The sequence below is a fragment of the Apteryx mantelli genome, chromosome 8 (assembly GCF_036417845.1).
Source record: "Apteryx mantelli isolate bAptMan1 chromosome 8, bAptMan1.hap1, whole genome shotgun sequence".
Taxonomy (NCBI): domain Eukaryota; kingdom Metazoa; phylum Chordata; class Aves; order Apterygiformes; family Apterygidae; genus Apteryx; species Apteryx mantelli.
The window spans coordinates 35,966,576-35,988,079 of NC_089985.1; the positions used below are offsets into that span (position 1 = coordinate 35,966,576).

Below are 21,504 nucleotides of genomic sequence, written 5' to 3' on the forward strand. Positions count from 1 at the left end.
ACAAAAAACAAAAAACCCCCACATCATCCACCTTTCAATGGAATTAAATTTTCCCACACCTTCGTTTTTGCATGCATATGAAGCCTATCTGAAGAACCTTGTAATACAATAAAGTCTATTATTTCCAAAATATCTAAATGTCCTCTTATCTTAGAGAGGTGGAAATATGCATGGCATCTGAAATTTTAATTAGCATACAGGAATGGTTCTGTTGGCATACAAAGCTGTGTGATTTTATTCTGAATTTGGAAACAGTACTACTAGGAGTGCTACTGTTCAGTTCATTAGTTTCCTGGAATTATTACTGTAGCTTATTTCTGAAAAGAATAATAAACAACCCTGGGAAAATTGTAGTATAACACTGAATATTGCTTTCATGCACAGAGAACTGTTTTTTTTGTTTGGTTGGTTTTTTGTTTTTTGTTTTTTTTAGCTCTGTTCATTTCACCAGAGTTTAAAGATTATTTTCTAACATATGCTACTGCTTCATCAAAGCACTAATAAATGTTTCAGCTACTTAACAGGTAAAATATCAGCACCAGCAAACCTTAAAGTATGAATTTAATTTAACTCAGTCCTTATTCCTGTTTGGTTGTTTATCATAAACTAGTCGTCTTTGCTCATGGCAGTGTTGGATTCTTGAGCTATATTGACTGTTAGGATGCAGCCTGTGAAAGTGAGCACCTGATCCTATAAAAATGCTGTAGTTAGGAGAACAAGATATGTTTTCTGAAGAGCCTTTTCTGCTTGGATCCTCCCTGCTGTTGAAGGTTGATGCCATGTTGTCCTTTCAAGAGAAGAAGCCTTAAGGAAGTGAGGGGAGACTACGACTGTAGGAGGAATAATTTGAAGACAAAAACAGTTGTTTAGCTATAGAGAAATCAGTGGGAAGCTGATGAATGAAGTTTACGGAATTCTGAGGGCCATGAATTTGTGTTAAGTATCAAAGCTACTAGCTCTTTATTTTTGGAAGGCCTATTGTAGTGTAATATAATTAACTTCAGAGGCTAGCTCTATAAATTAAGCATTACTGTGAAGGTCATCAGGGATACAAGGACTGTTGGAGTTGCTGCCTCATTCTGTAGGTTTACAATTAAATGAAGAATAATTGTAGGTAGGTAGCAATGTATTTTTTATTATCAGCCTTTTTCGTTAGAATACTGGAGTGCAATAGCAGCATAGTGCATGGAACCCTGAATTAAAAGCTGCAAATGTAGTCTAAATCATTTGGAGGCTTGCAGCATTTGCCAAATGTGCCTGTGCTAGCTGCAATCATGCATTGAAAAAACATGGTTTGTGACAGAAATACCAATCATAAAATACATGTTTATATTTTCTTTTTAGGATCAAGTAGAACACACTGATTCAGCAGAACTGGCTGGTTGTGCTGCAGTCATCATGAGTAGGCACAGGGTCATTCGTTTCTTAACCCATGTATAAGAGAAAAAGGTAAGAGGCAAGTTCCATTTTAGAAGATTATGATTCAGGGGTATGTGCTTGCAATGCATATGTCTTTATGTATGTGTATGTATATATTTATATACACACACCCCTATCCATGTACATACATCTCGTACCGAAGATGATGGAGTATTTTTAGCATTTTGTGTGTTCATTTTTTTACTGATAGTAATTGCTTTGTTTTAGAGCAAGGATGTGTCTTATTTTGTGGGGGGAAGTGGACAAAATCATCCTTCCTCAGTCTGTACTGTTAAATCTTATCAGATAAAGATACAACTATGGCTGAGCTCTCTGAACAAGCTGTTTATTACAGTAGAAATGCTTGACTTCTTCCTAGGAGTGTATAATATAAAGGTCGCTGAAGGGAGCTGGAACCAAGTGTGACTTGACCATTTTTCTTGGGGTTGAAGCAATTCCTCAGGAGCATTGGATCTCACAACTTTGTAACGTTGATATGCAATTGCATGTAATCGTGCTATGAGAAAATTGTATTTTTTTTGGACTATGAAACTGAAGACGAAAGGGCAATGTTTGGTTTCAGTCTGATCATGCCCCTTGTGATTTTCATTCTAGAAGTCTTTCATATATATTTTTGATGAGGACTATAATAAACTACTTAAGTATTTTGTTTAGTAAAAGTTTGCTGAAATGTGTATGTTCACAATTTCATATGGAAACATAGTGATCTGCACACAGCCCATTGTCATAGAAAGTCCTAAGATCTTATTCTGGTTCCTAACAAACTCCCTCATTTTTAGACCTTTGCTGACTATGGTGCTAACAGTTGTATGTTGGTATTTCCTCTTGGTGCATTTTTTTTTATTACAATGTGTTAATGTGATCACATGCTGATAGTCCACTGTTAAAGTCAAGAAGATTTGGAAGCATTAAGGCTGTCGGGTCCAGTGGTGAAAAATTCTTGAGGGTAGAGTAGGATATGCTGCATGGAGGATCTTGGTTTATATGTTCCTCATCACAGAGACCAAAGCAAACACAAGTCTTGCCACTTTGCAGGTGTAACGCAAGGCCTGTCTCTTTGTACAGATCATTTCCCAAGAAGAAGCTGGCACGTGGGGCATCTGAGCTGTCTTGAGAGGCAGTCTCCAAGGTTGAGACTGTTCACAAATACCAGCTAATTTTAAGGAAGTCTTTTTCTGTCCTTTCTATCTCTCTCTCCCCAATAATCAGTTAAAGTTTGTCTTATGTCTAAATGATGTGATGACTAGGATAGTAATTCTAGATATATATCGGATACAAAGAGTTGTAGATTTCTGGTACGTGCTCCTTTATATTTAGACATTTGGGGAGAGTAGGGCATTTGTGAAGATTGATAAAACAGAAGTTCTTAAGCTTTATGGATGAAGATGGTAAGTCCCTACCATTGTATGAAGAAATTGAAGAGTAAAACACAGTCTTTTTGAGTTGTGAATGATCTGTGATCCAATAGGAGCTTGAAAATAATCCAACTGACAGACTGCATGGTTTTGTTAGCTTTTTTCCTGTGAGAGACTGGAGATGACTCTACAGTGGATGAGAAGTGATCTTGGGTTCGGGACTTACTGTGCCAGTGGGTAGTGACCACTGTATTCATTTTTGGATACAAAAATAAAAAACCCCATATATTTTGCTATTAGTATGTTTTGCCTACAGTTAGTCTTTTCTGCCAAAACTTTACTCAGGGGACTTTGAGCTGTATTTTTTTAAATACCAACTTATGCTTTTTACTGACTTGGTGATTTATGTCTCCTTTTCCTTGCTGGCACAATACCACCTTCTTCAGATTGTTCATCTGAATATGTACCAGTTTATAAAGCGTCTCGTTTTTGGCAGCAGGCAGCTAAAACGGCCACTGAAATTTCTTCACAATTTCATTATGTTTTCACCTTCACTTTTCCAGAGTTTGAGTTGTGTATTTGCTCATCTGCTTCTCTCCATGCCATGGTGTGGAATAGTTGAGAATACTAGAGAGTTTCACAACTATGAACGATAATTTTAAAATGTCATTTCAACCTTTATAGTAGGAGGAAATTTGGGAATAGAGTAATTCCAAAGAATTTGTGAATAAAGTAATTCCAAAAGTGTTCCAAATTGTTACAGTGATGCCTGTGAGTTATAATCAAAGTTGCCAAAGACCTGTAAAGACTAAGTTTGTTTTTATTTATGTTGGATATTTAATAAAAATATTTAATTTTAAAGTAACATAAAATCCTAAACTGCAGGAACAGCAGCTGCCAGATTATTGTAACATGCTGTGTTAGAGCATTTTGTGTTTTCTTTTCCATCTTGAGTTCCTGGCTATACAGAAGTGAAGTACTAGATCTTAAGCTGGTGAAAATACATTTGAGTGACTGACAGTGCAATGGGGAAGAAACATTGCTATCTGTTATAAACATAAGCACTCATCCTCCAATTATGTTGGGGAGAGGGCAGTAACGAATTTTGTGGTTTTTTTCTCTGTATTTTCCATTGAACAAGGACTTCAGGAAAAGCGTGTGGGTCTTTTTATTTGTGTGTTTTGGTTTTTTATTGTTGTTGTTCATAATAATCATTTTTGGTGGTGTTAGACCTGACAATTTGCAGCTGACCTTTTCTGAGAAATATCTATTGCACAGGCAACAAGATTTCATTTAGAGTGGCTGTCAGCTTAGTGTTTATGAGTTCAAAATAAAAGATTTCTCTGTATATCCTAGTACATCAGTAGGTGAAATAATAATGATGTGAAAGGTTTTCTCTGCTAATGCTGTTTATTTTGTGCATTTTAGCTTGGACTGTAAGAAACCATCAATCTGGATTTTGACTAGTCGCATTCTTGTGTGCCAGTGTTTGAGCTTCAGAATTCCTAAGATTACATAAATTTGTTTACACAAAGTTCTCTTTACTTAGAGTTTTTTTAAAGTAAACTATGCAAAACATGTCTCTATTGGATGAAATTTAAACTCACAATTTCACATTTAATTGTTAGATAATACAGATTTTAATAAAATAATCATTTCACAGGGTTACTACGTAGTATTAACCACATTGGGATTATAAGGGAGTGGGCACAAAGTTCTAAGTCTTCTTCATATGCCCTCGCTATTGGTAAACAGGTAGTTTCCTAAGACTGAACGTTAATTTTTTTTTATCATTATAAAATGGTGCATAATGTAAAATTTAAAAGCCAAACCCCTGTTGTTTGAGAAAGAGACAAAAGTCAATAAAAATAGTGATATTTATTGTCAACTTCTAACATCGCTTACTTTGGTTAGATACAATCTTGTTCTTGATTTGTATGGCAATGAAAAACAGCTAATATAGGACTAAATTTAGGAATTGTTATGGGCGAACGTGGCTTAGATTGCACTTACACCAATGTGCATAAATTTGAGGCAGTTTTTAAGTAATTTTATCGGGCTTTTAGTTGGATTCCAAACTTGAATAAATGGTCAGAAGTGAATTGTTTTTAAACTTGTGGAAGCTACATGGAAATCAAAATGCAGAGGTCCAAAGAGATATTTCAAAAGTCTGTTTTCAGGAACTGTATAATCAGCATAGCTTTCCTTCCCCATCAACTTGCTTGTCAGTAATCATTATCTTCTCTAAAGTAAACAAAACAGAAAAAATCAATGCCTGTAGCCTATTTCTTTGGGGCCACCCATACTGCAGAGCTTGTGTTTATGTCCTAGAGAGCGCCTTGACTGGATGCCCTTTTTCAGTATTGGAATGCATGGAAACCCGAGCGTGGTATTTTCAGGCAGCATCACAGTTTGACTCTGCTGAACACAGAACTTTGTCCGATACTTTTCAATCTCACAATACGTACGCTGATAAATACTGTTTGCATCAAGGACCTTAGTCAGACTTCTCGTAAGACTAATTATTCTCATTTTCCTAAAGTGTTAGATTGGACTGTTACCATATTATAACGTAAATTAAATTTAGGACAAGTGAATGTGAAATTATATGGCATTTTGCATAAAACAGTCTTGCTGTAGCAAGTTAATTTTGGTTGATCATATTTAAATTTTTTTTTCAAGCGAAATATTATTTGGGACAGATTCTAATGAAATTCTCGATATTAGATACTCAGCTGGTAAAGGTGCTTCCCATCATGGTGTGGAAACAAGGAGGAGGAGGAGAAGGTGCAAGAGAACCTCCAAACTCTTGCAAGTTGGATGTAGTCTGAATGATTTTAGTGTTTCTAGGTACAAGGAGAAGCATCTGCTTTTCAAAATGATTTTGGCTTAATTGGAATGTGTGTAGTAAATCTAATTGCTTTTTCAGTTAAAATACTATGAATGGTTTTTGATACAGTGACTTGGTGGGCAGGTTGGATAGCTCAGGAAGATATACAGTAGGTGTTTAGGGATCTAAGAATACAGTCTATCAGTTAGAGGTCAGAACCTGGCTCTACGTTCTTCAGGAAAGCAAATATAGTAGAGAATGTAAAATGTTGAGCCTTTTTAGACCTTTGAAATGCAGTCTTTGATCAAGGTGGCTAACCTTACAATCCGGCATTGGTGTGCAGTAAGTGATATGGCTGATCATCTAGCTATTTTCCTTGCAGAAGAAGTTAGCCTTGCATCCTATAACAGTGTGAAATGCAGTTGGACAAATCTGGGAGTTTGTAAGGTCACAACTCTAGTTTATCTCTGAATTTCTTTGCAAAATGGCCTTTTTGGTGGTGCTTATTGCAATTCATAATTTACCATTATTACACTCATTTTCTTTTAAGTTGACTTTCTGCGTATATCTTCAAAACACAAAATAAATCTGATTACATCAAATAGTGATGTATTTATATTGTAACATGATCTCTTTAAAAATACCATGTGACAAATTTGAAGTCAGGGTCAACCCTAAAAGCCTGAACTTTGCATTTCATGACATTTTAATGCCTTTTTTTTTTGGGGGGGGAATCCCAATAACCTGGTCTTAGACAGCTGTTGCCCACAATGAACACAAAGCTGTATTTAACATTGTGGTAGTTGAGATAATGATGGTCAATGTTTTTCTCAAATTTGGATATTGTAAGGATAATGTTAAAGTAAAATATAGCTTTAAATTAGAAACATCCTCTGACTTGTTTCTTGTGTCTGTTGTTTCTGTAGTGTAAAAGAGCAGGTTTTCAGTTGAGCTGGAGTCTAACTGTCAGGTCTAACACTGTTTCCTACTGCAAAACGAGGTTCTCGCCTTCTCCTCCTCCATTCCCTTATTTCACAACATTGCAAGCCAGCTCTGAAGAGAATAAGGCTGTTTTGGATGATGTTCAGAGAATAGATCAAATCAAGGTCTCTCCTTATGGTATATAGGTTATGGCACACATTTCTCGGTGAAAACATCTTCATTGGCAGTGAGTGTTTTCAGAAAATGGATCAGGGTATCTTGTTGCTGGAAGCCTTTGGTAGCAAGACGATCGTATTCTTATGATTAGGTAGGGCTAAAACGTTATTTATTATGTGAAGTTGTAGAAGGTTATTTAAGGACTTAGGTTTTTCCATTTCACCCTTGTGATCTTCCTTTCTAGCCTGAGAATATTATTTTTTGATGAGACTGTTTACTTCTGTGCATTTTGGCAGATTTCCGGTGCCTGCCTTTCAGGAGAACAAGGGTTATTAAAGCAAGTGTTTTAAGAGCTAGCAGAATTCAAGCAATACCCATTACATCTTTTAACAACTTTGCAAGCACGAATCCTTGAAGCATCTCTCGGCAATGAGGAGTGACACAGATTACTGCCAGCCGAATATATGTTCAAGAAAGCAGAAGCACAGAGAGTTAAAACTTTTGTTCAAAGCCACATGAGCTGATCAGTGGTAGAATGAATCTGAAAGCTGGATCTTCAGATTATTGGGTAGTTGACTTTCTAGTGCTCTAGACAATGACATTTTTGACTGATATTAGAGCAATTTTGCTCTCACTGTTACGGTGATCCTTGTGGTTAGACTCATTAATGTGGCAATACAGGGAAGGTTGCACTGCCATCATCATTTGGTACCTGAGACATCTTAAAGGCTATTGCTGGCTTTGCTGACAGTTCTGTTTAAATGCTCAGATGAAGGTCAGTGTTTTTCTTGAATGTAAAAAGTTGAGACAAGGCCTTGAAATGCTTAAAGTAGCGTTGATAATGAGCTGTGAGGGCAAAGGCATGTGATTGAGTTTGACGTTTTCAGTGCAATATAGTTAAATATATCCTTGCTCATCAGTTACAGTGACAGTGCTTTAGTAACTACTGATGAAAATTCTTACTCTCCCCTCCCTCCCTATTTATTGTGGTGGAAGAAAACTCAGGTGTCTTTATAAAAGGAAAAAGTGCATTGATATGTAATGAAAATAAAAGCTTGAAATAAGAGAATAGTGGAATGATTCCTATGTAGGTTGTTGCATTATGCAGGTCCTAAGCCAACGTTGCATAAGAAAGGACTATGTGACTTTCATTTTTGTTATGTTGCCCTAAATAGAAGTTTCTAAACAGTCAGGACATTTCTAAATTGCAGAAATCAATTTGAGGTGCTGTCTGTACGTATCTTTCTCCCAAATCCTGGACAAATCTCCCTTTACCTATATTTTGGCCTCTCAAAAAGACTTGTCACATTAAATGGAAAAGGCACTGAATGAAGCATAAAGAAAGATGCACCTACATTGTTTTGTCTGTTCTGTGGTGTGGAATACATTGTGCTTTGAAACGGCACAGGTTAGTATTAGTATCCTTTTCGTTCATCTGATTAGGGTATTTTCTGTTGCTCTGACAGCCAGCATGTAAAAATGAACCTGTGTCCTTCAAATGTTAACAATGCTGTTGCTTCAGATCCTGGTTCATATCAACACATTTATATCTTAATTCGTATGTGGCAGAATTAAAAAAAAAAAATTCTATTGCAATTGTTTGCAAATACTTTGATCTTTAAAAATCTGGATTTTGCTTAAATTTTAACTTCTTTTTGGACATATTTATCAACTTTGGAGACTGTAAACAGTAACATCCAAAGTGAGTTTGGGGAAGTTGTTAATCTGAATTAAGCAAGTTTAAGCACACAAGTAATTTTTATTCCTGGGAAATGCTTTTGATTTATGCATTCAATATATATAAATTTCGCTTTACAAAGGACTTTTTCCCCCCCCCCCCCCCTTAAATCAGGGCATTATGTAGTGAAACCCTTCTGAATGAAGTTGAGATATCTGATTGTAATTTGATCTCTGTTTGGCAGGTTCAGACAAGAATCTGGTGGTCTTTCCCTGACAAATGGAGAACTATTTCCAAGCAGAGGCATATAACCTCGATAAGGTTTTAGATGAATTTGAGCAAAACGAAGGTGAGTCATTTTGAACAGAATTATAGACATACATTAGACGTACTCTACAGAGAACACCATTGCTAAGGGAGAGAGACCTGCAATACCCTTTTTGGTTTCGGGTTGCAAGTGGATCTCAGAACTTGCAAAATCCATCTGGTAACTTTGTATAATGTGTCTTCTGTGTTTTAGTAGTATTCTTCTCATTCTGTTTCCATTCATCTTGTTTACTTGTTCAATTTGTTTCTCACTCTTTTCATGGAAAATCTTCCATAGACTTTTTAAAGAGGGGTTTTATGGAGCTTAATCTCAGTGGCAATATTTTTATGACGTATTTTTAACATTCAGGCAAAATGGATTTATTTTAAGCTTCTTTTGCAGTTTCGGGAGACTTAAGCATAGAAATGTTTTATTAGGTCACATAAATCATAAAATGAAAGTTACCATATTCAAAGTATAAAGTTTCTGCTTAGTCTAATTGCTGCTTCTGTGCTGTCAAGGAAGTTCAAAATTTTATGGGAATCGCAGTTTTTTTAAGCCTTTCTAGCTGTCTAAAGTATATTAATCAATACTTTAAAACTGACTGTGCAAATTCAACTTGTTATACTAATTGATGTAACTCGAAAGTTGTTGAGTTTCAGAAGCCTCATACAGTTACACTATTAATGGTTCATCAAGGATGAGTTAGTTTTGTAAGATGTGTTTTACTGTTGTACCCGTATTTGAACATCTGTACATTTGTATTTGGGCCATTCTAATGTAACAGAGTTAATAGAATCTATAGACTTAATAGGACAGTAAGCTCTCTTAAAGTAGAGGGATTGCATCAGTGTTTGACATAATGTGTTCACCACTGACTTAATTTTTCAGATGCCGCTGTTTCACCTACACTGTTGGGTGCAAAGTGGAATCAGATTCTAGATCCCCCTTCTCGTCGTCTGTCGTTTAACCCGACCGTGGCCAATGTGAATGAAGCTACAGCTCCTGATGACTGTCAACAGAGATTAAAGTCTTTCTCCCTGTCTCATTCAGTGACCACACCACCGGGAGGAGGGGTTCTCTGTGCTAATGGAAAGGATTTTAGTATAAGCTCAGAAACCCCAGCCATGTGGATTGATGATCAGGCAGCAGCAGATGATCAGTTAATTAAGAGGAACAGCAATCGGGATGATCAGTGTAACGCTGCAGAAACAAGAGAAAAGAAATGTGGAAATATAGCTTGCTTGCCAGAAGAAAAAAATGTACTAGTGGTGGCAGTCATGCATAACTGTGACAGAAGAACACTACAAAGTGGCGATTTGCTGGATTGTAAAAATTATAACAGTCAGTCCCTAATGGACACTATTAGCTTTACACTGGATAATGAAAACCGACAGAGTGATCAGTTTAGTGTTACTGTAAATGGATCAACTGAAAAAGACACAGATACAGAAAAGCAAGTACATCGGCTCTGTGCTGAAGATGACTCTATTAGTCATTTGATTAATGCTTCATCTGAAAGCCTGTCCATTGCATGCCCCTCCTCTCGATTAAAGGATGATTTTAATATGAGTAGAGATTCATTATTTTCAGAAGCTACAACTGCAGGGATTAATGCAGTGACTCTATTGCAGACACCAGCTGATGGTGCCATTAAAACGCAAGAAAATTGTGTATCAGTTGAAAATTTTACTAGTAAAGCCATTACTCAGCGAACGGATCTAGAAGCTAAAAACTCTTCTTCTTGTTCAAGTAATGAAAGCTTAATTGTAGACTCTGTAGAAGAGCAAACATCCCAACAATTTCCATCTAGGCTATCTGGGCTCACCGAATCTTGTCAACCTGATGTGGCTGGAAGTGGCAATTACAAGGAACATGTTGCAGAACGTTCTGCATCTGAGGATGTTAGTGGCATTGAAAGTGAAGTTAGTGAATGCGATAAAAATCTTGGCACAACTGAATTGCTCAGCATAGCGGAGTGTTACCCTGAATCTCAGGAGATGACTAATTGGGAACTGACTAAATTGAATGAGATGAATAATAAGCAAACTCTGGGAGAGAATGAAAGACTTCTGCAGACAAAACAGCCTGATGAGGCATGTAGTAATAGTAGAGGAGGTGGAGATGGGATGATGGAGGCAGGCGTGGACTTAAAAGGAACTGGTATAGATGAGCTTGAAGGGCCCAGTCTCTCTGATGTTGCGGGTACGTCAGCAGCAAGCTCTTTGTCTAATGGTTGTGATTCCTATGGAATGCAGAACCCGGTTGTTGCTCATATTCCAAAGACTTTACCCTCCAAGGAAGACTCGGTAACAGAGGAGAAGGAGATAGAGGAGAGCAAGTCAGAATGTTACGCTAACGTTTACGAACAGAGAGGAAATGAGACCACAGAAGGTAGTGGTCTTTCTTTAAACAGCACTGGTGACCAAATGAAAAAAAATTATTTACATAACCTCTGTAGTCAGGTCCCATCCATGCAAGGGCAAACATCACCAAAACCAGTGACTAATCTGCAATCTATTAGTGTTCCTTTTGGTGGTGCAAGACCTAAACAACCTACAAATCTTAAACTGCAGATTCCGAAGCCATTATCAGACCACTTACAAAATGATCTTGTTCCCCCAAACTGTGGAGGTAATAGTAAAAACAAAAATGTCTTTGGTAAGGCGCAACTAGGGGATACCTTGACAGCAGACATGTTTCCTGGTGAGACGTCTTTAAATGTCTCTATTACTGATACTAATGGGGAACATTTGGAAGAGTATGAATCTGGAGTCTCTAGTAGTCCGTGCCTTGCAGTAGCCCCAGATAGTCCAGATAATGATCTCAGAGCTGGTCAGTTTGGAGCTCCAGCCAGAAAGCCTTTTACGACTTTGGGTGAGGTGGCTCCGATTTGGGTTCCGGACTCTCAAGCACCAAACTGCATGAAATGCGAGGCCAGATTTACATTCACCAAAAGAAGGCATCATTGCAGAGCTTGTGGGAAGGTAAGTTCACACTCTGTGATTAAGCCCGAGGCATCCTCTTATTTGTGATACTGAAAAAAATCAAATCGGAGAACTTTCTAAGCCACTGGCTGCAATTAACTGTGACATCTCTTCCTAAAATGTTGGATTTAATTTGATTAGTTAAGAAAAAAAAGTTTCTAAACTCTAATCCATTTGGGGTTCTAATAGAAAGCACCTATTGGTTATTCATCACGGTAAGAATGAGAGTCCTCTGAGGTCGGGGTATTAGGGGATTGCAACCTTTACCGTGCATTGGGTTCATGTAGAACTGCTGTGAAATGGCTAAGTGCAGGGGACTAGTTTGCAGAAATTACTGCATCAATAATCCCATTAAAGATACTGAAACATATTGATGGGAATTGGAAGTGAGCTGTGGAATTGCTGACATTCCTGCTGGTTTAGATGGCTAACCAACTTTGTTCTTTTAAGTCGTCTTTTCTAATTTTTTTCATATTGCTTATGCTACTTTAATGAATATATCTTTGCTTCTGAGGAAAAAAAATTGTAGTAAATTCTCTGTAATCTCATGAACAGACATTTTGTAATGAAGACAACAAAAGCTTGATTTCTGTATCGTTTTGTATTGTATAAGAAATATTGTTGACAATCTTTTTTTGTTTGTTTGTTTTGAAAAATATTCCATACATGCCATCTAGGTCAACACTAATTTGTATGTGGCACGTTTATGATAAACAGCTTATAAAATATTTGTAAATATCCTGTTATTGAAATACAGGTCAGTGGTACATGGGAAATAGGAACTTTAGAAAAAAATATGATTATTCAAAAGAGGTAAACTAACACTCTTGTCAAGTAGATATTCACGAATAGTTTTAAGATAAAAAGAAATACTAAAACCCACGAAAAATCAGAGTAAAAGTAACTTTGGTTCATTTAGGCCCTACCCAAAGGTTTCTGAAGTTGATTAAAAGACCTCCTGGCTCCTATGGGCAAGATCTTTAGCTACCAGAAGAGTGCAGGGAAGCAGAACGGCTCGAACAAAGCACCTCAAAGAAGCCGTGTGTCTGGAAAGCTCACACTCTTCTGCCACCTGCTTCTGGAAGCAGCCTAGCAGAAAACACTGGCTTGCTCCTCTGTAACGGCCTGCCGATGTCTGCCGTTTGCCCTTTAGTAACCAAAATGCATAGCACTCGGTCTCTTCGCTGCATCGCCAGTTAAGCAGACTTTATTTGAAACTGATTTTGAGACTTGCTGAAAAATCGTTCCCAGGATATTGGCAGGTAAATACATATTCATTAAGCGCTGGTTCAGGAGCTCCAGTTGCTGGCTTCTGCCCCTCCTGTTGCAGGTTGCAGTGGAAGTTACGATGTGGGACTAGTAACCCCAGGAGATCAGTATGCGTCGTGTGAAGTGATACACCTACTTTTTGTGCATGTTTCGATTAAGATCAAAGGGCTCAATCCTGTTCTCATCGCAGCTGAGTCTAAGGCATTTCAGTTAAAGGAATTATGTCCATCATTGGTATTTTATTTTAGCTTCAACCTGTTAAATTATACCGTCAGTTATTTAGGTCATGTTTTTGATTTTTATGGGTTTAACAAATATGACTATGAATGCCATTTACAGTTATATTTTCTATTCATTTTTGTGCTTTAAACAAGTTCATTGCTTGTATTTAATTGTTTCCCTGCAACGACTGAAGCCCTGAATTGCAAAAAAGAGAAGCAGAAAAGGAAAAGAACTGTAAAACAGAATGGACATGAACAGATACAGCAAGGCCAAGAAATGTAGCTTTTTTGTTTGTTTTAACATTTGAAGACAAGCCTTGAGAAGAATAAGACTGTTTCTCTGCGGCATTCTTTTGGATGATGTGTAGGGAATGAATAAAATAAAAGGTCCTTCTGCTCTGCAGACAAATAAATGTTTCTCAGATGTGAAAAATACCTATATTGGTATTTAATATTCTCAGAGTGTTCTTAGAATAATCCTCAGAAAGTCTTGTTGCTAGAAGCTTTTGTTAGCGACTGTGGTCAGGGCTAAAGTTGCACATGTGCAGTCAAAAGATGCTGCAGAGAATTCTGTGATAATTCTTTTTTATGCCTTTTTGTGCTTTTTTTCTCTCTCTCTAAAAAAAAAAAAAAAGCACTCATTAATAAATGCTAAGAATCATTATAAGTCAAATAACACTCAGCACTTACTGCAAAGAGCTTTACAATGTTTAATTCCTGTAACGTTTCTGGGAGGAAGGGAACCGAGGGCTTCGACAGGCTGCGCTGGTTCAAGACGTAACTCTTCTCTGTTGCCTGCTCTTGCTCCCTGGTTAAGAAAACCCTCCCCAAAGCAAGTCGGCCTGACCGTGTGCCGGAGATGTAGGTAATCACTGAATCACAGCGGCGCTTCCGCTGTTTCTATTAAATACTTGAATCTCTGGTAAAGGACTGTGTCTTCAGCGCTTGCAGTTACTTGTTTACAGGCGAATGGCAGAAATCATGGGAGTAAGGATTTTTCAACACAATCTTTAGCACAACAGTTTCCTTTTGAGCGTTATTAGCATCGTGAGAAAACGCTGTAGTAGGGGTGAATATCTCTGTTTCATTTGGGAATGAAAATTGCATTTGAAAATAGTTGAGTGGCACCTGGGAAGTCTGCCTCTGTTTTTAATTTCAGGATAATAATTGCCAGATTAATGGAAGATATGAACCTCAGGGGAATGGTAGAAATTAACACATTTACAATAAAATTTGGATTAAAATGAAGAACCTGATGAATGTGTGAACACATTCATAAATTTTACTGTATGTATTTATATATTTCCCATTATCGGATGAAACAGCCATACTTGACAGGAAAAACAGAAAATTTATATGTCATCTTTTCACTGCCAACCAAAACTCTACTTTTTTCACTAAAATGTAAGGAAAACCCCCCCAACCCCCTAACAACTAATTGTTTAAGAATCCCCAGTCAAGCCAAAAACCTTAATACCATAAAAACTTGCTGTGGCACTGCTGTGTCTTTATTTTATTTTATTTTTACTAAGCATGACATACTGAGATAAATGACTTGGTGATTGCTAATGCCAAGACTGAATTGTCAGTAGTGCTGGATTATGTTCTTCCTCTGCATTCTTGCTGTTAGAAAGCTAATGCAGCCAAAGGGAGCAGGTATAGCTGTTCTGTCGTTGGGTTTATTTTCTCTTTTAATATTGAGATCGTTGTACTCTGGAGCCTTGCTGAACGCACACTGTATTGTTTGTCAGAGGGTCCTAAATTACACATTAATTATTTTAGTCCTTCAGTTATGGCAGAAGACATTGATTTTCCCGTGCTCAATACTGAACTTTCCACTGGAAGTTTCTCCCAGAGAAATGAAATTGAGTAAAATATGTCTAAAATATGTTGTCATGTTATTAGTGATATTCCTTAGAGTTCTTGTAAATTGTATTAAAGTGTAAATATAGAAATGAGATTTTTAAAGTATATTTGCTGGGATTTTTTAAAAATATGTTTTCGCCTATGTGGAAGTCTTGTATTTTTTTTCCATGAAAATGCTAGTATATCCACCCTTACATTTTTGTTTCTAAAATGTTTAAGTTGATATAATTAGGAAATACTAAAATTGCCTGCAATGAGACAGGCTGAGCTTTTTTTTCCCATTTGATTTTGAGTTATCGTGGTGAACTCGGAGCTTACTTTGTGTTCTTCAAATGCATGCAACTACGAGACTGTGAAGGTAACAGGTTGCAAAGCGGTCATAACTTGGTGTGGTTTTTAACTTGTCTGAAATGTAGTTAAGCTTATTAGGTTTAGTTAAGCTTATTTTTTATATGAGGAGCCTATGTAGTTGGTTGTTTACAGAAATATTGAAAGTCATAAAGCAATCATTTTTTGGATTAATGAAGCATCCTAGATCATAATAACACATGGTTAATTGTACATACAAAACTCAACTAAAACTAAAATTTGAAATTCTTTCTTGAAATCTGAGCTCATTTATAATGGAGCTGCTGGTGTTTCTAAATTTCCTGAGTGGGATATCAGCTCTCTGCGTGAAACGGGCACTCATCAGTATCTTCGTATGTCATCTGAATGGCAGCCCTGAGGAAATACTGGTTTGGGTTTTTTTAAATTATTTAAAACAAGTAAGAAGCCATTAGGACGCCTCGATTTGTCTGTTCTGCAGGATTTTGAGATTGCAGGTGCTACTGTAGGATCACGTCTGCGTGCCAGTGTCTGTTCTGGCGCACGAGCCGTGCCCGTGTTTCATGGGCTTGCTCGTGTGGAGGAAGCCTCAGCGCTGCTCCCTGCCCGCGCCTGGGGAATGGTTAGAGCTGGTGCAGGTGGGAAGCGCTGGCGAGGCAAACGCCCCTCGGCAGCACGTTCCCCCGGGGGATTTTGCACCGTGTTGCCCCTTAGCAGCCAGGACGCATAAAAGGCAGTTCCTGACTTCTCCCTAGTGTTGTGATGCTGCGGTGTTTGTAATCGTGGCAATAGGAGCTTTCTTTTACAAACAGAGCAAGGCTTTCTTGCAGTACCAATGTCATTCAGCTTTGTAAAATGCCTTGTTTTAGACGTGGAATATTTAAAAACATTTTTGATATATCACTGTTCACTTAAGTGAAGAATAGCTTGTTGTCTGTGAAGAGATTAAAAAGCTACTGAGTTGCTAATGTAGATGAATTGCCCTGCTGCAAATAAAAATGACTTGTTTGAATTAATCTGTGCCACAGTAAACTCTTATGGAAAGAAAACTCGCACATTTAAACATAGCTGACTCTAGGAAGCCCTCTTGCTTTTTCTAAGCCTGAAGTTAATTCCTAAATTGTTAATTTTGTGAGGGATTGTAATATGGTACGAATTTATTAACCCATCGTCATTTATGCCAAACATATATTTTAAAAATACCTCTGTGCGGTATCAGGAGGACAAGCCTTTAGGTGGTGCACATAACACTACTACAGCAGGATTAGCAGCAAAGTGGCACTGGGCATGTATTAGTCACTGTGGCTTTAATGGGAAAATACGGATAATTTACATCCTTTTTTCTGGATGTCACGAGCTCTACAGATATTCTCTTGTCTGAATTCATCTGTTTGTCACATTTTTTTGAACTACACTATTTTTTTTCTCTTGGGTTCCAGGTTTTCTGTGCAGCATGCTGCAGCCTGAAATGCAAGTTGCTGTACATGGACCGAAAGGAAGCTCGAGTGTGTGTAATCTGCCATTCGGTACTAATGAATGGTAAGTGGCAGGAGAATCGGAAATGCAGAGCCTCACTGGCTCTGTGTGGAGCTGCGGTGATGGTTTCTAGCGTGGCAAACACCCTTGGGAAATCTGCTCGGAATTCCTGTGGAGATGGGGGATTCCTAAACTGAATATGATTAACAAAAGGTAAAAACCGGTAAGGTTGCAGTGAGTTTGTGATGCTATTCTGCAGGACTGCAGAAATTGTGGTTTTTGGTTTGGGGGGATTTTTTTTAATTCGGGAGGCTACCCAAAACCCTCTCCTCTGTCCTTTGATGTCTGAGTGGACAATCTATTACGTCCTTGTGTCGGATACCAAGGAGAAGCATTGTGTGGTTGTGCCTCCTCTAGACCGTGCACTATAGGGGAATTGGGAAGTAGTTTTATCCACAAAATAGTCCAACTCTTCTTGCTGCTAACTCTTGAGCTTCGTGGTGCTGGAGGTGGAGGTCTCATCTAAAGCTGTCCACAGACTCCGAGAACTGAGTGCTGATCCTTGCTTTGGCCGTTTTACTGGAAAGCCTGTCAAACCCAGCTAGGTGTCATGGCTAAAAAGCTAAGGTGTAGGTGGGACACAGGATGAGAGAAGTAAGAGGTGGTTACAAAGTTAACGAGTAGAATAAACAAGAAGCTGCATTAGCTGTGCTTGGCATAAGGAAAGGCTGTATTTGGTTTAGACCAAAGGGCCACTGGATCTCATTAATATTTTGTCCTTTGTAGTGTTAACAGTTTGGAGTCACAAACTGTCACTGCAAGTCACAAGATACAAAAAATTGGATTGGGTTGTCAGAGGATCCACGTGAGTGCTTAAATCATGAGAAAACCTGTCTCGTCATGAAAAATTCTAGGCACTCTATCTTTGGTTTATTAATGGTAAGATGAATAGGTGGCTGGATCTCAGTGTGCAAGTGTATATCCAGATAACTGCAGTTCGAAATGCGGACTTCCAGCCATTAGGATAACTATCCTCGTAACTACAGTGCGGGGAGTTATCCTGGAACTTCCATTGCTGCAAATGTTTAGCTAAAGTTTGAAGGTTTTGATAAAAGATTGCTGCTATAGTTTAACTAGAATTAAATAGGAAAGTTCTGTTGTATGTTGGAGTTCAGACAAGATAATTATGGTGGTATCTTTACATCTTAATAGATTATTTGGGCTGCTGTTTTCAGAAAGACCTGTTAATTTTTGTGAGCGTCTAGTTAAGCTTAGAAGTCCATAGGTTTATTTTTCTCCAGAGGAGTTCAGTAAATGTTTAGGTTCAGTTGAAAGTAACTGAGTGCTTAGTCTTGAGATGAGTGTCCAGAATTAGCAGACAGTTTCTGTTACTAAACAGGAGTAATTCTTTTCTGTCTCAAAAAAAGATTAAAGATTAATGAGACGATCTTTGTGCAGTGCTTGGAAAAAGAAGTGGTAGGTTTTAATTATTAATAATTCTTCACTGTAAGCCAAATATGTAAGGTGACAGAAAATTGTAGGTTGTAATATCAAAGAATTAAGACCGAGTCTTGAAGATGCTATTGCTGAAGGGGCTTTAAAATGTTACATTTGGAGATGCAGGAGGTAGCCTATTTCCAGGTGTGCAAGGGCAAGGAAGCGTGCACACAGCTGGCCAAAGGCAGCGGGCTCCTTTTGCGGGGAGCAGGATTTGTTTTCGGTTGGGGGAAAGGAGGCATCTGAAAATATTTCAGTTGAAACCAAGAGTGTTCTTGTAAAAAGGCATAATAAAATTGATTGTGTTATAATGATTTCCTTTTAAAAGCCTTCCTGTCCCGTTGCCAGCATGGATACACATTAATGGCAGCAAGCGGTGACACCGCGGCTCCGTTTATTATAGGGAGAGTGCTGCTTGCATGCTTAGGTGTATTTGCCTCTGAGCTACCTCTGGTTTTGCGTCGCAGTCCCCGCTGCGGTGCTTTGCAGTGAGGCTTTGTGTTGCTGGTTAGTTACCCTGTAGCCCCATCGTATCGAATCCCTCCTGATCCGCCCTGCTGCTTTGTAGGTTCAGGTTTTTTTCACTCAGTGCAGCAGCATAAGCATTAGTCTTTGCACAGGCTTGGAAATGGGGGTAGGAATTGTACTTTAAAAATAATTACTTCATTTGGTTGCTCAATTTCAAGTTCGTATTTCACTTTTCTGTGCGTGCGTGTTTTCTGGCACTTATCCGTGGACAAGCTATGTGCTTAATAAGTTTTCACCCTTCTTTTGCTGTACTTTCAATTGATAGTTGACACTTTGCTTGATTGAGAGAAGACTTTAAAAATGTTCTTTTACCTTGTCATGAAATTTCTAATAAAGGGATCCTAGAGATGTAACTTTTCTTTGTGCATTTTTAACTCTTTCTTCTTTCAAGCCCTATACTCTAAGTGGATGCAGAATTGCTATTTAAAACACTTGAATTTAATTAATCTTCCTTCTGGAAAGGAAATGTAAGTGCCTTTTTCATGCCAGGTATTTCATGCTGTTGGTGCTGCAGGTTGATGGGCAGAGGAGGGAGGGAGTTTATGTCCTGCTGTGTTCCATTTGATACCTCAGTCTTGTTATCTTTGCCATAGCTTTTCGACGATTCCTAGCCAAAGGAAGCCAAATATGGACATGATTTATTCAGATTTTCTTAGCTGTTCTGAAAAGGGCTCAGGTGGTGTGATGCTTGCGCCCGATTAGAGGAATGCTTTATTTGTAACATAAAAATAAGCTTGAAGGTGTAAGCCCACATTTGAATTTCCTGGTGCCTTGCATAGCTACAGGCCTTTCTTAAAGATGCAAAAGAAATAGCATCATGGAGATATTTTCTGTTTCATGAGCTAGAGGAGAGATTTCCTTGTGATGGATGTTGTTGACAGAGAAGTTTTAATGTGTTGTGGTTTGGGTAGCTGAATGAAGGCTCAAGTCATTTTTTTGGAGATTAATAGCATGAGCTCTTTTATAGTTGGGAATATAAGTTGATACTGATCTGCCTTGGATATAAACAAATGCAAAGTGCTTTTCTCATGCGGAAAAGATAAATCTGCTCAATTGTCCAGCAGGTTATAAAACATTCACAATAGGAACTGAAGTGTTCATCGGTAGGCTCTTTTGGAATGCGGTGGTGGTAAACATATACGAATTGAGCGTTTTAAATTAAATCTTTGAAGAGGAAACAAAATGAGGGATGAGGAACTAAGCACCATTCAGGTCAAAGTTCACTGTTACCAATTTCAGAAAATATTTCAATATGGGGTGATGCTTCTGTTGCATAGCATCAGTGCTCTTTCTCCGTGCGTTTTCTCTCTGCATTTTGTTCTTTAAAAGTTTCCTGGCCTTTTAAATAAAGAAAGAGAGATGGCTCTTGGAAGGCGGCAGAGCTCAGAGCTACCATAGCTGAGAACTTAACACAGTTTTATGGAGTGCTGGGTACATTTGTCTGTGCTCATGTTGCTTGTTCTTTGTTTGCTTTAGCTCAAGCCTGGGAGAACATGATGAGTGCCTCAAGCCAGAGCCCTAACCCTAACAATCCTGCTGAATACTGTTCTACTATCCCTCCTTTGCAGCAGGCTCAGGCCTCAGGCGCCCTGAGCTCTCCGCCTCCCACTGTCATGGTACCTGTGGGAGTTTTAAAGCATCCTGGAGCAGAAGGTAAGAATGCTTCTATTCTTTTTTTCTTTCAATTTAGCTGTAGTACAAAGTTGGTAAGAATACCTGCACTTCATCCTTTCCAAATACTCTAGCTAGTGCCGGTTGCAATATTCCTGCTCTCAGTAGGAGGTCAGGTTTTTAAGGACAAGTAAACTATTCTCAGCAGATGTTTGTCTTAGGTTACACATGATGCTGCCGCAGGCAATGGACTAGAGGATGTCGCAAGTCCTTTCCAGCCCACATTTCTCTCTATATTAATTTTTTTGCTTTTCTGTACTCACATTTTCCAGTCAATGTTGCTGTGAGATGTTAAATCCGATATTTTTCTCTCTCAGTGGCTCAGCCTAGGGAACAAAGGCGTGTTTGGTTTGCCGATGGGATATTACCCAATGGAGAAGTTGCCGATGCAGCAAAACTGACGGTGGCTGGGACAGCTTCCACGGGAACCTTGGCAGTGTCACATGATCCAACGAAGCCCGTGACGAACAACACCTTATCAGCAGAGGTAAGGAAGCATTGTGCTATTCAGTGCTCAAAACACCCTACTTGCTCTGGTCATGAATAGCGTATTAGCCTCTCTGGTGACTGCAGTAAGACTAATCTGGGAAACCTGTTGAGGCCTGTTTTAGTGTGTTGTATAGCAAGTGCCCTCGCTTCAGTGTTTGCAGAGTGTGGAAACAAGCATGTTTTGGACTGAAACGAGCTATTGTATGGCAGAGCACTGAGCAATGTTTGAGGTCCGTGTGCTAGGTGGCTTCAGAGTTTTAGGCTGTACAGCTCGTGTGTGAAGGATGTTTGTGTAATGCATGTTTTAAAAAAGCTGAGTCAAGGTCAGTACGGTGTTTGAAACAGTAAGATTGTCACAGTATTAAGCAGAAGAATATTTTGTTTGCCACCTTTTCCCCTAAAAAGATTTATGCAGGAAAATACAGCTATAATCTAACGGTTTTAAAAGCAGTATGCTCCGTATGA

The 21,504-nt window shown here is 38.4% G+C and overlaps 1 protein-coding gene across 3 annotated transcripts in view; it reads left to right on the forward strand.

Annotated features, from left to right (window-relative positions):
* ZFYVE9 (zinc finger FYVE-type containing 9) overlaps positions 1-21,504 on the forward strand; it is a 71,129-nt gene that overhangs the window by 14,859 nt on the left and 34,766 nt on the right. For all 3 annotated transcript variants that reach the window (XM_067301249.1, XM_067301248.1, XM_013950609.2), the window contains exons 2-7: positions 1,345-1,449; positions 8,646-8,750; positions 9,600-11,695; positions 16,818-16,917; positions 20,356-20,532; positions 20,868-21,037. In XM_067301249.1, the coding sequence (XP_067157350.1) occupies positions 8,681-8,750; positions 9,600-11,695; positions 16,818-16,917; positions 20,356-20,532; positions 20,868-21,037 (2,613 nt within the window). In that variant the 5' untranslated portion in view covers positions 1,345-1,449; positions 8,646-8,680. The remainder of the gene's footprint in view (positions 1-1,344; positions 1,450-8,645; positions 8,751-9,599; positions 11,696-16,817; positions 16,918-20,355; positions 20,533-20,867; positions 21,038-21,504) is intronic.